This window comes from Pelodiscus sinensis, chromosome 21, assembly GCF_052426305.1.
Source record: "Pelodiscus sinensis isolate ZL-2025 chromosome 21, ASM5242630v1, whole genome shotgun sequence".
Classification (NCBI taxonomy): domain Eukaryota; kingdom Metazoa; phylum Chordata; order Testudines; family Trionychidae; genus Pelodiscus; species Pelodiscus sinensis.
In genome coordinates, this window is record NC_143072.1 from 26,055,010 (window position 1) to 26,070,801 (window position 15,792).

General features: G+C 71.8%; 1 protein-coding gene across 4 annotated transcripts; it reads left to right on the top strand.

The window, feature by feature from the left end:
- The first annotated feature begins 234 nt into the window (after positions 1-234).
- CORO6 (coronin 6) lies at positions 235-14,678 on the top strand. 4 transcript variants are annotated; one of them, XM_075904579.2, is made up of 12 exons: positions 235-392; positions 3,574-3,773; positions 7,299-7,421; positions 9,047-9,176; positions 9,262-9,443; positions 10,000-10,119; positions 10,487-10,606; positions 12,122-12,226; positions 12,542-12,687; positions 13,038-13,095; positions 13,523-13,750; positions 14,470-14,678. In XM_075904579.2, the coding sequence occupies exons 2-12, from the start codon at positions 3,576-3,578 to the stop codon at positions 14,590-14,592; spliced, it is 1,533 nt and encodes a 510-aa protein (XP_075760694.1). In that variant the 5' UTR covers positions 235-392; positions 3,574-3,575; the 3' UTR covers positions 14,593-14,678. The 4 variants fall into 4 exon arrangements, with proteins under 4 accessions (XP_075760694.1, XP_075760693.1, XP_075760692.1 ...); XM_075904578.2 differs by lacking the exons at positions 235-392; positions 10,487-10,606; XM_075904577.2 differs by lacking the exons at positions 235-392; positions 10,000-10,119.
- The last annotated feature ends 1,114 nt before the right edge of the window (positions 14,679-15,792 follow it).

Here is a 15,792-nt window from a genome sequence, read left to right on the forward strand (position 1 = left end):
GGGGGGTCTCGGCAGGGGGGGGGTCCCCCGGGGCTGGGGGGGTCTCGGCGGGGGGAGGTCCCCCGGGGTTGGGGGGGGGGGGTCTCGGCGGGGGGGTCCCCCTGGGGGGGTCTCGGTGGGGGGAGGTCCCCTGGGGTGGGGGGGGGTCTCGGCGGGGGGGGTCCCCCGGGGCTGGGGGGGCGGGGCCGGGACCGCCCGGCCCTCGGGGGCGGGGCCCAGCGGGTGCCCCGGGGCCCGGCCCGCAGCTGTCGGTGCCCGCGGCCGCACGTGGCTGGCAGCAGCTGCCGCGGGCTGGGCCGGCTGGAGCCGCACGAAGCGCTTCGTCCATTTCCGCCCCGCGGGCCGGGCCGGGCCCCGCCGCCGAGCGCCCCGCGGAGCCGCCGCCGCAGCAGGTGAGGGGCGGGCGGGGGCGGCGGGGGCCCGCGGGGTGCGGGAGCAGCGCCCGGCCGTGCCTATATTAGGCAGTGACCCTGGCTCGTCCCCCGCCGCGGCTGCTGCAGCGCTGGGCGGGGGGGCTGCGGGGCTGGCGCGGGGGCAGAGCAAACAGCCCCCCCGGACCCCCCGCACCCTGCCGGGGCGGGCAGGCCACGGGCGCAGGGCCTGGGAGGAGCCGGGGGGGCTGACGGGTCCGCGGACCCCCCCCCCCAGGCAGGCAGGCGCGGCTCGTCCCTGCGCCGGGCGGTGCCCCCCATGGAAAGAGCGAGGCCGGCGGGGCTGAGCGCCTGGGCAGCCCCACAGGCTGCTTGGGGGGCAGGGCAGAGCCCCCCTAGTGGGAGGGGCAGCGGTGCCCGCGGGGGGATGCTGCGCGGCTCTGCAGCCCCAGCCTCGTGGGGGGTGCGGGGCCCCTGCTGCATAGGCCGGGGTGACGGCGGAGCCTGGGGTGAAGGGGGGGACCGTCTGGGTCCTGCGCGGCCCTCTGGCCCCCCTGCTGGCAGGAGCACGAGTGGGCTGCAACGAGCATTCCTGCTGGGTGACCTTGGGCAAGTCGGCTTCCCCGTGCCTCAGTTTCCCCGCCTGTGGAGCGGGGGGGATGTGGGGCAGCGCAGGTGCTGGGAGCTCTCGGCCAGCGGGCGCCCGCGGAAGCCGAGTGTCCGTTCTGCGCTCTGATGCGGCTCAGCATCTCTGGGCGGCTTCTTCCTTTGTCTGCTGGGGGGTGGGGACCAGGCAGGGAACCCCAGAGCAGGGGCCGAGAGCCTGAGTCCCCTGTGGCCCAGGCCTGGCTGAAGAGCACCCGCCCCCCCGGAGGAAGCAGCGTTCAAGGCGCAGGTGGATGGAAACCGCCCATGTGGGGGTCGGCTGGGAGCGCCCGCTTGCCCCAGAGCCCAGCCGCGGCCTGGCAGCAGATGGCTTCCCCTGGCAGGGCCTCCAGGGACTCCTCAGGGATGTGGCTAAGCAGCCAGGCCTGGCAAAGCCAGAGCAGCCCATGAGGAGGGCCAGGAGTGAGCCCAGACAGGCTCCGTGCCCTCCGGAGAGACCTGCCCTTCTCCCTCCCCTGCTTGGTACCATCTGCCACCCCGGCAGCTCCTCCCATCTTCGGTTTTGGGGCAGTCGCCCCCGGAGCCTGCCCGTGCCGGGCGCTGCACGAGCGCAGTCGCCCCCGGAGCCTGCCCGTGCCGGGCCCTGCACGAGCGCAGTCGCCCCCGGAGCCTGCCCGTGCCGGGCGCTGCACGAGCGCAATCCCCCCCGGAGCCTGCCCGTGCCGGGCGCTGCACGAGCGCAGTCGCCCCGGAGCCTGCCCGTGCCGGGCGCTGCACGAGCGCAATCCCCCCCGGAGCCTGCCCGTGCCGGGCGCTGCACGAGCGCAATCCCCCCCGGAGCCTGCCCGTGCCGGGCGCTGCACGAGCGCAATCCCCCCCGGAGCCTGCCCGTGCCGGGCGCTGCACGAGCGCAGTCGCCCCCGGAGCCTGCCCGTGCCGGGCCCTGCACGAGCGCAATCCCCCCCGGAGCCTGCCCGTGCCGGGCCCTGCACGAGCGCAATCCCCCCCGGAGCCTGCCCGTGCCGGGCGCTGCACGAGCGCAATCCCCCCCGGAGCCTGCCCGTGCCGGGCGCTGCACGAGCGCAGTCGCCCCCGGAGCCTGCCCGTGCCGGGCCCTGCACGAGCGCAGTCGCCCCGGAGCCTGCCCGTGCCGGGCCCTGCACGAGCGCAATCCCCCCCGGAGCCTGCCCGTGCCGGGCCCTGCACGAGCGCAATCCCCCCCGGAGCCTGCCCGTGCCGGGCCCTGCACGAGCGCAATCCCCCCCGGAGCCTGCCCGTGCCGGGCGCTGCACGAGCGCAGTCGCCCCGGAGCCTGCCCGTGCCGGGCGCTGCACGAGCGCAATCCCCCCCGGAGCCTGCCTGTGCCGGGCGCTGCACGAGCGCAATCCCCCCCGGAGCCTGCCCGTGCCGGGCCCTGCACGAGCGCAGTCCCCCCCGGAGCCTGCCCGTGCCGGGCCCTGCACGAGCGCAGTCGCCCCCGGAGCCTGCCCGTGCCGGGCCCTGCACGAGCGCAATCCCCCCCGGAGCCTGCCCGTGCCGGGCCCTGCACGAGCGCAGTCGCCCCCGGAGCCTGCCCGTGCCGGGCGCTGCACGAGCTCACGGAGGAGAGGGCACCTTCCCAGCCCTTTTCAGTTGCCCCTCGTCACCACAGCGACAGCGTGCGGCTCCTCTCTCTTCCGCTCCCTGGGGAGGGAGCAGCCATGCGGCTTGCTCTGCCCCCCCGGGATGGCCACGCCGCTCTGGGGTTGTGGCCGGAACAGGGCCCTGAGAGAGCTCTGGCCTGGCTCTGAGTTCTGGGGGGCTGTTCTGTGCCTGGGACCGGCCCCAGCTCACATGGTGGCTGTTCGCTGCCTACAGAGTGATGCCGTTTGGGACAGGAAGTGGGGGGGAAGCCCACGTCGGCTGAGGCTGCAGGGCATGGGGTAGAGCAGGGCAGTGGCCGCAGAACCGTGGGGGTGATGGGCTGACCCGGGGCAGCAGCGATCCAGGGCCCCGTGGTCCCAGGGCATTGGGCACTGGCGCTCTGGGCTCAGCTCCGTCCCTCCGCTCTGTGCCAGGAGAGAGGCTGGCGTGGGGGAGGCAGAGCTCCCCTAGCCGCGGGAGGGGCTGTCCTGCCCCCTTCTGCCTGGCTCCCCAGCGGGTCAGTGACCGTCCCTCTCCGCTCCAGGGCCCTCCTCTGCGGCTGTTCTCATGGAGCCCCGAGGTGCGGGGCTGGGGCTGCCACTGGCATGGGGGGCTCCCCAGCCCGGCCACCGACCCTCAGAGCTGCCTGGGGCGGAGAGAGCTGCTGGAATCCATGTTCAGAGAGCTCCTCTGCTGGACCCCAAACCAGCTCCCTGCCGGCCCAGCCCTGGGCTCCCCCAGCCCTGCCGGTGCCCCTCTCACCGGACCTGCAGCCTTGCCAGCCCTGCCCTGGGCTGCCCCCCAAATGGACTGGATTGGAGCTGGGGGGCTGCTGTGTTTTGGGGGGCTCTGCAGGGGGGTCTGCTGAGCGAGGCAGGTGGATGGCTGGGGAGGCCAGGTGAGGAGAGGACTGGGCTGATGGTCCTGGGGGGCCTGCTCCCTCACTGACACTCCCCCCCCAATCTCCCTCCAGCCATGAGCCGCAGGGTGGTGCGCCAGAGCAAGTTCCGGCACGTCTTCGGGCAGCCGGTGAAGGCCGACCAGATGTACGAGGACATCCGCGTCTCCAAGGTGACGTGGGACAGCTCCTTCTGCGCCGTCAACCCCAAGTTCGTGGCCATCATCGTGGAGTCCGGCGGCGGGGGGGCCTTCATGGTGCTGCCCTTGGCCAAGGTGAGTCTCTGGCGCGGCCCGGCGGCACGGCTGGGGCTGCAGGGGGATTAACCTGCTGGGCTCCCCACTGTGCAGCCCCCGGCCCTGCTGCCCGTGTCCCCCCGGAGCCCAGCCCAGTGATGCGCTGCCGGGGGCAGGGGCCTGGCAGCTCCCCGAGGCCCGGGGAGGACTGGCCGTGGTGCTGGGGGCATTGGTACCCACGTGCAGGGTCCCTGGGCAGCCGGGCCCCCGTAGGGCAGGGCTGGGAGGAGACGGGACCAGTGAGCTCCCCAAAGCAGGCCTGGCGCTGCCCATGGCGCCCGCTGCACGGGCAGCTGGGTCTGAGCCCCCTGGCCTGGCGGGGGGCAGGTGCCGGTACCGGGGGCATCTGCCAGCCCCCCCGGGAGCGTCCCCGCCTCAGCCGGCGCGCGGGAGCAGCTGCCAGGCCTTTGTTGGAGTCTGGGGCCTAGCGCGTCGCCATGGCGACGGGGCTGGGTGGGCCCGAAAGCCCGTCGCTGGCTGCCGGTTCCCAGGCTCCCGCCGGATGGGCCGTCCCTGCGCCCAGCCTCTCCCGGGGCGGCCGGCGGGCTCGAAAAACGGGCCCGTCTGTGAGGCCTGGGCTGCGGCCGGAGGAACAAAGCCCAGCGCCCCCCGCCCTTCCCGCGCTGCCGAGGGCCTGGGCGGGTTTCCCCATCACCCCTCGGCACCAGCTCCGTGGCCGAGGGGGGTCGGCAGCTGGGGACGGCCTGGCCACGGGCGGCTCCTCCGGCCAGCAGCTGCCGTAACCTGGGGGGCAGCTCTCGAGGGCTGGCGAGCCAGCCGCCCCCCCCAGGCCTCTCCCAGCCGGCCGCTCCAACCCCCTCGTGCCTCGCCCTGCCCCTCCGGCTAGCAGAGCGCCTGGCCCGGCGGGGGCGGCCCCGGGGCTGGCGTGGGGAGCGGCCGGAGGGCTGGATGCCGGGGTCTGCTCGGGGAATGAAGCCGGGGCCTGGGGCAGCAGCTGCAGCGGGGAGCCAGGCATCCCCATAGCCAGCCCGGCAGGCACCCCGAGCCACAGACAGGCTCTGCCTGTGAGTCAAGCGGGCCGGGGAGGCACATCCTGTGCTGCCTTCCTCCTGGGGGGCCCGGGGGAGCAAGGCGGAAGCCTGGCAGGGAGCGGGAGGGGGAGCAGCCCGGGTGGGGCCGGGTTTTGGTCCCGTCCGCCCCCCCTGCCTGGCTCCAGCAGAGGCAGCAGGGCCTGTCAGTGGGGTCGGGGGCAGGGAGAGGGCAGGGGGGCCATAGGAGGGGGCCCGATCCTGCCCCGGGCCTGTCAGTGGGGTCGGGGGCAGGGAGAGGGTAGGGGGGCCATAGGAGGGGGCCCGATCCTGCCCCGGGCCTGTCAGTGGGGTCGGGGGCAGGGAGAGGGTAGGGGGGCCATAGGAGGGGGCCCGATCCTGCCCCGGGCCTGTCAGTGGGGTCGGGGGCAGGGAGAGGGCAGGGGGGCCATAGGAGGGGGCCCGATCCTGCCCCGGGCCTGTCAGTGGGGTCGGGGGCAGGGAGAGGGCGGGGGGGGCCATAGGAGGGGGCCCGATCCTGCCCGGGCCTGTCAGTGGGGTCGGGGGCAGGGAGAGGGCAGGGGGGCCATAGGAGGGGGCCCGATCCTGCCCCGGGCCTGTCAGTGGGGTCGGGGGCAGGGAGAGGGCAGGGGGGGGCCATAGGAGGGGGCCCGATCCTGCCCGGGCCTGTCAGTGGGGTTGGGGGCAGGGAGAGGGCAGGGGGGCCATAGGAGGGGGCCCGATCCTGCCCCGGGCCTGTCAGTGGGGTCGGGGGCAGGGAGAGGGTAGGGGGGCCATAGGAGGGGGCCCGATCCTGCCCAGGCCGAGGGGCGGTCCCAGCTCTCAGCTCCTCGCTCTGCCCAAGTGGCCGTTCTCCTCTCTGCCCCTGGGCCCCCCTCCCGCCTCTCCGGGGCCCGTTTCCAGCCCCACAGGGCTCGACCTTGGCCTGTCCCCGCGGGGCCGGCCGAGATGGATGGGAGCAGTTGTCCGGAGGGGCGGCTGTGCTCACAATAACGTGTGACTCATCCCAGGAACAATCGAGGGGCCGGCAGGAAGCCACAGGGTCACTCTTTCCACAGCTCGAGTTTCCCGCTGGACAGCAGGGCCGGGCGCGTGCAGCTCGCTGGCCACGGAAGGGCTGGGGCGTGAGCGGGGCGCAGGCTGCTTGTGGTGGCCTAGGACTGTCCCAGGGCCACGTGACGCATCAGGCCTGGAGCTGGGCTTAAGCCGGGAGTCCGGTATCCAAGCCCCGTGTCCGGCCAGGACTCCTAGGTTCCATTCCCACAGGACCTTGGGGCAGACGCCTCTGTGCCTCAGTTTCCCCTCTGCACAGTTGGGGGTGATGCTGCATAGGCAGAAGGAGCTGTGGCCAGGCCCCCAGTGCCAAACCTGGGCCTGCCCTGTGAGATGTGGGTGTCCCTGCCTGCCCGCCCGGGGTCAGTGCCAGGGAATGGGGTCAGTATAGGAGATGCTGGGGGAGAGCCCTGCAGGATCCGGCCCCTGCCCCCGAGGGGATGTCACTGGCTCTGGCAATGAGCAGCTGGGCTGGGGTCCTTGGAGCAGGCGGGAAAGCCTCTCCCCGGCCAGGCGTGCCCCCTCCCAGCGCAGCGCTCGTGTCCCCAAGCCCCGCCGGCCGCACCCCGGCAGCTGTGCCCGAGCCAAAGGCTGCTCTGTGCAGTCCGAGAGGTTGGCAAGGGGGGGTCAGGCGACCTCCACCCCCTCCTCTCTCACGCTCGCCCTGCCCAGCGGGCTGGCTCGGGCTGGCAGCGCCGCCACTGGGAGCAGCTCTGCTGAAGCTCTCGGGGCCAAGTGGCATCAGCTGGCGGGAGCAGACTCTGGGATCTCCAGGGTGGACGTGGTGGGGGTGAGGCTGGCCCAGGGCTAGACCCCCACCTCTCCTCGTACTCCCACCTGCCCCCCACCTGAGGAGGGGACCCAGGAGTCCTGCCCCCGTGTGGGCCTCGCCCAGGGCCGTGCCAGCCGCTTGCTGGGCGGGGGCCAAGGCCAGGCGCTTCCGCTGAGAGCTCTTGGCTAAAGCCAGGTGAGCGCCGGGGCGGAGGGGATGGGGGGTGCTCCGGGCACTGACGCGCTCAGTGTCAGCTGGGCGTTGGAGAGAGGAGGCCGGGGCCTCCTGCTGGGAGCTGCTTAGTGCCTGGTCGTGTGGTGAGACCCCCAGCCAGGGATCCCTATAAGCTGAGCGCTTGGGTGGCCACCCAGGAGAGAGTTAGGTGCCACCCAGCTGTTTAGCAGCATGCCCACCGCCGTCCAGAGCCATGTGTTTCTATTGGTGGTGCACGTCTGCACTGGCCATTGGTGCACAACACAAAATTTATTCTGCACACAGACAGGGGAGGGGCGGAGCGGGAACGCTGCCCGCAGCTGGGCCCAGGCCTGGTGAGAGGGGCAAGGGAGGCTGGCTAAAGCGGAGCGCACGGAGCACTGGCTGGGGGGCGGGTTGGGGGGCCCGGGGTCCTGCCGGCTGGTCCCTGCTCACTGCCCTGCCTGCCTGTTGCAGACGGGGCGCGTGGATAAGAACCACCCGCTGGTGACCGGGCACACGGCGCCCGTGCTGGACATCGACTGGTGCCCTCACAACGACAACGTCATCGCCAGCGCCTCGGAGGACACCACGGTCATGGTACGGGCCGGCTGTCGCGGGGCGGGGGGCTCGCTGCGGGGGGGGACGAGGGGGGTGCTGCAGGAACACGCTCAGCACAGGCACGGCCGCAGGGGGTCTATGGCGGGGGGCTGCAACGCAGGAAGGGGGCTGGTGCTGCAGGGGCCTGTACACGCCTGAGGCGGGCACCCAGGAGTCCTGCCCCCCGTATGGGCCTCGCTCAGGACATCAGCAGGCTGTAGTCAGGGGAAGGGGTTGCAGCGGGAGAGGTGCTGCAGGGGGTGCTGTGGGGAGGGGCTGCAGCAGAGCCTGCAGTGGGGGGAGAGGGAAGCAGTGGGCTGGGGGAGGGGGTTACTGCAGGGGTGCTGTGGGGGCTGCATCAGGAGGTTGGGGGAGGGGGTTACTGCAGGGGTGCTGTGGGGGGGCGGCAGCAGGAGGCTGGGGGAGGGGGTTACTGCAGGGGTGCTGTGGGGGGGCTGCAGCAGGAGGCTGGGGGAGGGGGTTACTGCAGGGGTGCTGTGGGGGGGCTGCAGCAGGAGGTTGGGGGAGGGGGTTACTGCAGGGGTGCTGTGGGGGGCTGCATCAGGAGGCTGGGGGAGGGGGTTACTGCAGGGGTGCTGTGGGGGCTGCAGCAGGAGGCTGGGGGAGGGGGTTACTGCAGGGGTGCTGTGGGGGGCTGCATCAGGAGGTTGGGGGAGGGGGTTACTGAAGGGGTGCTGTGGGGGGCTGCATCAGGAGGCTGGGGGAGGGGGTTACTGCAGGGGTGCTGTGGGGGGCTGCAGCAGGAGGCTGGGGGAGGGGGTTACTGCAGGGGTGCTGTGGGGGGCTGCAGCAGGAGGTTGGGGGAGGGGGTTACTGCAGGGGTGCTGTGGGGGCTGCAGCAGGAGGCTGGGGGAGGGGGTTACTGCAGGGGTGCTGTGGGGGGGCTGCAGCAGGAGGCTGGGGGAGGGGGTTACTGCAGGGGTGCTGTGGGGGCTGCATCAGGAGGCTGGGGGAGGGGGTTACTGCAGGGGTGCTGTGGGGGGGCTGCAGCAGGAGGTTGGGGGAGGGGGTTACTGCAGGGGTGCTGTGGGGAGGCTTCAGCAGGACCGGGGGGGGGGGACAGGGCAGTGCTCCAGCTCAGCGCTGGTCTGTGTGAACTCCCTGGAAGGGCGGGGGCTATTTTTAGCCGATGCCACGTGCCCAGGCTGGCGCCTGCCACGGCCTGGGTGACGCAGCACTCTGCTCTCGGTGCCCGACTCAGCACCTAAGAATAGCCGCCCTCCGGGGGGGGGTACCGCAGGGCTGGGCCGCCCTTGCTCTCTCGTGGGCTGGCATGGGGGGGCCAGGGCCCTGCTAGCAGAGGGGTGTGCCTGGGGCCTGCCCCCTGTAGTGTGTAAGAAGCCAGCCCCTCGCTCCTGCCATGTGCTCCCGGTGCCTTTCCCTGTGAGCACTGCCCCGGGGGGCCACAGAGGCCGGGGGAGGGGCCCAGGCCAGTTTCTTTGGGGGCCTGCGTGGCTGCCCCCGGGCAGGGCGCCGGGCCAGGGGATTCGTCGGCTCTGGGGCTTTTAGCCACTTCCAGCCCCTGCACCCGTAAAGGCTCCCTCAGTAAAATCACAGAGCCCCCAGCTGTGCCCCCTCCCCACGGCTCGCTCTCGCCCCCCCAGGTCTGGCAGATCCCCGACTACGTGCCCACGCGGAACATGACGGAGCCCATTGTCACGCTGGAGGGGCACTCCAAGAGAGTGGGGATCCTCACGTGGCACCCCACGGCTCGCAACGTGCTGCTCAGCGCAGGTAAGGCCCCTGGGCCGGGGCTCCCCCGGCCACGCCCTGGGGCCGGGCACGGCTGCCCAGTGACGCCCGGCCTGCCGGTCCCCAGGGGGAGACAACTTGCTGATCCTGTGGAACGTGGGCACCGGCGAGATGCTGCTGACGCTGGCCGACCTGCACAGCGACCTCATCTACAGCGTGTGCTGGAACCACAACGGCAGCCTGCTCGTCACCGCCTGCAAGGACAAGCACGTCCGCGTCGTCGACCCCCGCCAGCGCCAGGTGGTGGCGGTGAGTCCTGCCGCCTGCTCGGGCCCGGCCGAGCCACGAGCCACGCAGTGCATGCCCCGCCCCACGCTCCCTCTCCCCTCCCTGCCCCCTGGGACCTGGGGCGCAGTGCCTCCAAAGCCAGGAGCCTGCTTTCCCTCCGAGCCCGCTGAGGGCCTGGGCGAGGGTCCGAGCTGCCCCCGGCAGCATGGCTGGATGGTGCCGTTCCCCACTCCCGGCCACGTCTGCCCACGGCGTCACCGCTCCCTCGGCGCTGCGAGCTGCCGCCTGGTTGTGCCCGCCTGCCACAGCTCTGCATGAGCACCCCCGGCCCTGCGCCTCTCGGGCTGGCAAGGGGGCAGCCCGCTGGTAGGGGGCAGGAAGGATGCTCCCAGCTGGCAGGGCACCGAGACCGGTCCGGGGGGGAAGCTCACCCCACCGCTGCCTGAGCCCCTTCTGTGGGTGAGCTCCACGGGCTGGGGTTTGGCCTGGGGGGGTGCCCTGCTCCCTGGGCCCCACTCACCTGGCACTAACAGCTTGGGGGGGTGTTTGGTTTTAACCCTCTAACCGCCGGCGCCAGGAGAAAGCCAAGCCGCACGACGGCGCCCGCCCCATCCGAGCCATCTTCATGGCCGATGGCAAGATCTGCACCACGGGCTTCAGCAAGATGAGCGAGCGGCAGCTGGCGCTCTGGGACCTGGTAGGAGAAAGCGCTGGGCCTCGCCCGCGGCGAGCGTGCCCGGCGGGGCGGAGAGCGGGGGCTGTGCCAGTGAGCGTCCGTACGGGTGGAGGCAGCTCAGCACGGAGCCTGGGACCCAGCGCCCAGCTTGGCAGAGAGAGGCTCCCCACGTCACCCCCCTTCACACGCTCGGGGTGCTGCAGGCTGCTGGGCTGGCTCGAACGGGGGTCCAAGCAGGGCTCCCCGGGTCCGGGTATTGCGGCTGCCTCTGCTCTCGCTGGGCGCGGCTCCCCGTGCGCCGTGCTGGGCACCAGGGGCGGGGCGGGGCTGGGTCCCCGGGGCAGCGGCGCTGCGCCCCCGCCCGGTAACGCGCTGCCTCTCTTCCCAGGCCAGGTTTGCGCCCCACGAAGGGATGAGGCCCATGCGGGCCGTCTTCACCCGGGAAGGACACATCTTTACCACGGGCTTTACCCGCATGAGCCAGCGGGAGCTGGGCTTGTGGGACCCGGTAACATTGCTGCATGGGGTGCTGGCCTCGGGCATCACCACCCGGCAGGGCCCCTGCCCTGACCCGAGTGGAGCCGCAAGTGCCCGCGGGGCGGGAGGGGGAGTCCTTCGCGCTGTCAGCGCCGCACGTGGGGCGCAGCCTGGCACCGCTCGGAGCCAGCCATGGGTAAGGCTCCTGCCTCTCACGGTCCCAGGGGAGGGGCTGGCTCCCCCATCTCCTCCGGACCAAGCCTTTCCTGCCAATCGCTCCCGGACTGGTGGCTCTTTGCCTGGCCCTTTGACAGGGCCAGCGGCCAGGGCCATGGGGAGGGGACCCAGGGCTGCTCGGGGCCCGAGGCAGGGGGAGGAGGGTGCCTTTGGGCCTGCGTCTGCTCCGAGTAAGGCCGGTTCCCCAGAGTTACAGGCGTGGCAGGGGCAGAACTGACCTATCAGGGTGATGCCAAGTTCCTAGGGCTTGGAGGGGTGGGAATTTGCACTGGGATGGGGGCAGGTGGAGGGGTAGAACTGCAATGCATGCTGGGAGTGTGGGGGCAAGACGCTGGCCAGGTGCGGGCGGTGCAGAAGCTGCCAGCCGGGGGGGGGGGGGGGGGGGCAGGTGAGCCAGGGTGGTTCTGTCAGGCCAGGGGGCGGGAGGCACTGACGCTCTGGGGCACAAGTGGGAGGGCAGGGCCTGTCCGGGGGCGTGGCTAACTTGTGTGTGTTGTGTGGCATGTGTGCGTGTGGCTAACATGTTTGTATATGTGCTGTGTGGCTCTCGTGTGTGTGACTAATGTGTGTGTCACTAGCAAACCCAGGGCTGCTCGGGTGTGTGGCTAACGTGTGGGGGGCGAATGTGTGTAGCAAAAGTGTGTGTGTGTGTGTGTGTGTGTGTGTGTGTGTGTGTGTGTGTGGTTCACGTGTGTGTCAGTAATGTGTGTGTGTTGTGTGGCTTCTGTATGTGTGACTAGCATGTGTGTGGCTAATGTGGGGGGGGCTAGTGTGTGTGTGTGTGTGAGTGTTGTGAAGCTAACGTGTGTGTGTGTGTGTGTGTGTGTGTGTGTGTGTGTGTGTGTGTGACGGCGCGTCGGGAGCCCCCGGCCCTGCACCCCGTCCGCAGCCAGAGGGGACTCTCCGCCGGCTCGTAGAGTAGAAGGTTCATTGCTTCTCCGAGACGCAGCCACGTTAACACAGGAGCCCGGCAGAGCCTTAGTCCTCTGGGGGGGCAGGGCCTCACCCCCTTCCCTTAGCCCAGCCCAGACGAACTCAGCCCCAGCCCCTGGTCCCTTAGCCCGCAGGCAGCCCCCCCCTTCTTTGTTCCGATAGCCTCCGTGCCCCCCCACGCGCACGCAGTCCCTGCAGACCAGCACGTGGAGTAGGGTCACAGCCAGTGGCTGCCCAGCCAGGGTGGATCCGGCGCCACGAGTGGGCAGCCCCCCGCACTGCGTCACAGTGTGCACGTGTGTGCGGCTGCCGTGTGCGTCTGTGGCTGCCTGGCTCAGGCTCCCGTCCCCCCTCACCCGCGCTCCCTCCTCCGCAGAAGAACTTTGAGGAGCCGATCGCGCTGCAGGAGATGGACACCAGCAATGGGGTGCTGCTCCCCTTCTACGACCCTGACTCCAACATCGTCTACCTGTGTGGCAAGGTAGCACTGGGCCAAGCCAGCCGCGGCACCCTGGGCCTGGCAGGTCCCGCACCTGCTGCCGAGTGGCCGGGGGCAGGGCTGGGTGGACACCCTGGGCCTGGCAGGTCCCGCACCTGCTGCCGAGTGGCCGGGGGGGGGCGGGGCAGGGCTGGGTGGACACCCTGGGCCTGGCAGGTCCCGCACCTGCCGCCGGGGGGCGGGATTGGGCACCCTGCCGGCACACAGGGCATCACCCCCCGTTCCCCTCTGTGGGCTGCGGCGGGCAGCGGTGCCCCGTGGGCCTGTCTGAGCGCGAGGCCCGGCCTGTGCCCGCAGGGCGACAGCAGCATCCGCTACTTCGAGATCACGGGGGAGGCGCCCTACGTGCACTACCTGAGCACCTACAGCAGCAAGGAGCCGCAGCGGGGGATGGGCTTCATGCCCAAGCGGGGCCTGGACGTCAGCAAGTGCGAGATCGCCAGGTGAGGGGCCAGACACCCCCGGCAGCGCCCGCTGCCCCCAGCCCCGGGGGGCTCTGCCCCGCCCTAAGGCCGGCACCGCGGGCTCTCAGAGGAGGGTCTGGGCCATACAGTCTCAGGCAATTGGGGGGGCCCTGGTGGGGGAGGGCCAGTCTCTGCTCTCTGCCGTGGGGGAGGGGCTGGGCTTTGGGGTTTCTTAGTGCAGGGGCCACGCCCAGCTATGGTGGGTGGGGCTGGGCTATGGGGGGCCCTGGAGGGGAGGGGAGGGCAGGCCGTGGCAGGGCAGCGGGGTTGGGCCGTGGGAGGTCGGGGGCCCCAGGCCAGGCCCATAACCACACGCCTCATTTCTTCAGGTTCTTCAAGCTGCACGAGCGGAAGTGTGAGCCCATCGTCATGACGGTGCCGAGGAAGGTGAGTCACGGGGGATCCCCGGCTGCCCAGGGTCCTGCGCCCTGCCGGCCAGGGCCAGGGGGCTCCTGGACTGGGGTAGGGGCAGGTTATGGGGCACAAGGAGGGGCCAGGAAGATGGGGCGTGGGGAAGAGTGGGTGGATGGGGCACTGAGGTAAATGGGGTGTTAAGCAATGGGGCATGAGGGGCCAGGTGGATGGGGTGCTAGGCTATGGGTGCAGGGGGGGCAGGGTGGATGGAGCCCTGGGCATGGGGGAGGGTGGGGGGAGCGGGGTGGATGGGGCACTGGCCTATGGGGTGCTCGGCTGTGGGGTGGGGCGCTGGGCTATGGGGCGTGGGGGGAGCGGGGCTCTAGGGTGAGGGGTGGACGTGCAGTCCAAGACCTGGGCTCTGCATGCCGAGGCCCTCACCGGCGCGCTGTGCCCGCAGTCAGACCTGTTCCAGGATGACCTGTACCCCGACACGCCCGGCCCGGAGCCGGCCCTGGAGGCAGAGGAGTGGCTGGCAGGGAAGGACGCGGAGCCCGTCCTCGTCTCTCTGCGGGACGGCTACGTGCCGCTCAAGAACCGGGAGCTCAAGGTCACCAGGAAGAACATCCTGGACAGGCCGCCCCCCGGGCCACGCCGCAGCCACTCCTCCGGCGACGCCGCCTTCTCGGTGAGTGCCCGGGGACCCGCCTGCCTGGCCCCTCTCGGCGGGCGGAGGGGGCACGGCCGGCCTGGTGGGGGCGCGGAGCTGGGCAAGCCGGGGGCCTTGGCTCCCTTAGTATCTGGTACCCACAGGTGGGTAAGAGGCTACTACAGCTGCTGGCGGGCGGAGTCGCTGCTTAAAGCTGGTGCTGGGGTCCCAGCAGGGCACTTGCACACCAGGGTCTGCTGCCTCTTTCTAGGGGTTTGCCGTTGAACTCCTGCTTAGCCTGTCCCAGCCCTTTCCTGTGCGGGACCCTCTCTGTGGTGCAGCGAGCCGTGGGCCCTGCCGGGGGGGCTGTGGGCACTGTCGTGGGCGCAGCTGTGAGCCAGGGACGTGGCCGTGGGTGCTGCCGTGGGCGCAGCTGTGAGCCAGGGACGTGGCCGTGGGTGCTGTCGTGAGCGCAGCTGTGAGCCAGGGACGTGGCCGTGGGTGCTGCCGTGGGCGCAGCTGTGAGCCAGGGACGTGGCCGTGGGCGCTGCCGTGGGCGCAGCTGTGAGCCAGGGACGTGGCCGTGGGTGCTGCCGTGGGCGCAGCTGTGAGCCAGGGACGTGGCCGTGGGCGCTGCCGTGGGCACAGCTGTGAGCCAGGGACATTGGTGCAGCTCAGCGGCCGAGGAGCCCGTGGGACCGGGCGCGGAGTGGGAGGGAAGGACCCGGCTCTGACCCCTGGCTCCTGTCCCCGTGCAGCGGCCGAGCCTGGAGGAGGTGCTGGAGGAGATCCGAGCCCTGCGACAGACCGTCCAGGCGCAGGAGAAACGCATCTCCGAGCTGGAGCACAAACTCAGCCAGTTCAGCAACGGCACGGCTTAGCGGCCCCCCGCCCCTGCGCCGGGCTGGCCGCCGGCCCCCCATGGACCTGGCCTTATTTAAAGGAGTAAAACGCCCCCCGGGGAGGAGCTCGGAGACGTCTTTTTTACCGTGGCCCCCGAGTGGGCCCCCCCGGCACCACGGGCAGCCTGCAGAAGAGCCCAGCGGGCGGCGGTGGCTGGCCTGGCTCTAGCGGCTGCTCCCCAGGGCCTCTGCCGGCGAGACACAGACCCGGTGGCAGCGAGGGCTGGGGAACCTGGGGGGGGAGCTCCCAGGGACTGGGCTGGAAGGTTTGTTACATCCCCAGGACCTTGGCTGCCCCCCCAGTTGCTGTGGGGGGCAGGGGCTGGGCTAGCGCAGCAGAGTGCAGCCTCGGGAGGCCATGTATTTAGGGCGCCCCCCCAGAGGGCTGCCGGGCCCTGCTAGCCCCTTGGCCAAGCCCTCCTGCCCCGCCCCCTCCCAGCCCCCAGCATTCACTGGCCTGGGGAGGGGTCCCGAGCCCCCTTCCCGCCCAGCCTCGTGCCAGTGATGGGCGCCGCAGGACAGTGCGCGCTGCGTGGCCGGGGCCGTGTGGGCCTGCTGCTCTGGGGTGCACGGTAGGCTCGGGATCCCCTAGCCCTGGCCAGGCAGGTGCTGAGCTGGGGGCCCCAAAGCAGGAGGCTGCAGAAGGCTCCAGCCGTGAGGTGCCCCCAAGCGGCAGCCTGGCCCAGGCATGTGGCCTCTGCTTCCTCCCCCCAGGCTGGGGCAGGCCAGCTAAAGCACCAGGCTTAGGGGCGTGGGGGGCACTGGGGGTTGCAGTCCTGCCCCTGCTCTTGTACCCGAGGCTCACAATAAACAGCTGCATCCTCCTGCCCGAGCGTGGGGGGAGCCCAGCACGGCACCACCCGCCCCCCGGCCCTGAGCCCCGCTCTGCGGGCCAGGCCCTGTGCCCGGCTGGCCAGTGGGTGGGTCCCAGGGCGGTGCCTAGCTCAGAAAGGCCCCTCCCCACAGGCAGCAGCTGGGGCCCAGCAGTGCTGAGCTCTAACCACTATCCCACCTGATCTCAGCTGGTGTGAGGAGGCAACACAGACCAGGCCCTGGGGGGTCCCCCGGAGTAAGCCACCCCCCCACCCCCAGTGCTCACCCCTCCAGCTGCCCCGGGGGCTGCTCCTGCCATGTGTCAGCCAGAGGGGGCACCTCCCTCAGCCCACGGCCCTCGGGGAG

Excerpts from the sequence above, each read along its gene's own strand:
- CORO6 (XM_075904579.2), top strand. The coding sequence starts at position 3,576 with ATGAGCCGCAGGGTGGTGCGCCAGAGCAAGTTCCGGCACGTCTTCGGG. Across the intron at positions 10,607-12,121 it reads AGCTGGGCTTGTGGGACCCG|AAGAACTTTGAGGAGCCGAT; the intron begins GTAACATTGCTG and ends CCTCCTCCGCAG. Across the intron at positions 12,227-12,541 it reads TCGTCTACCTGTGTGGCAAG|GGCGACAGCAGCATCCGCTA; the intron begins GTAGCACTGGGC and ends CTGTGCCCGCAG.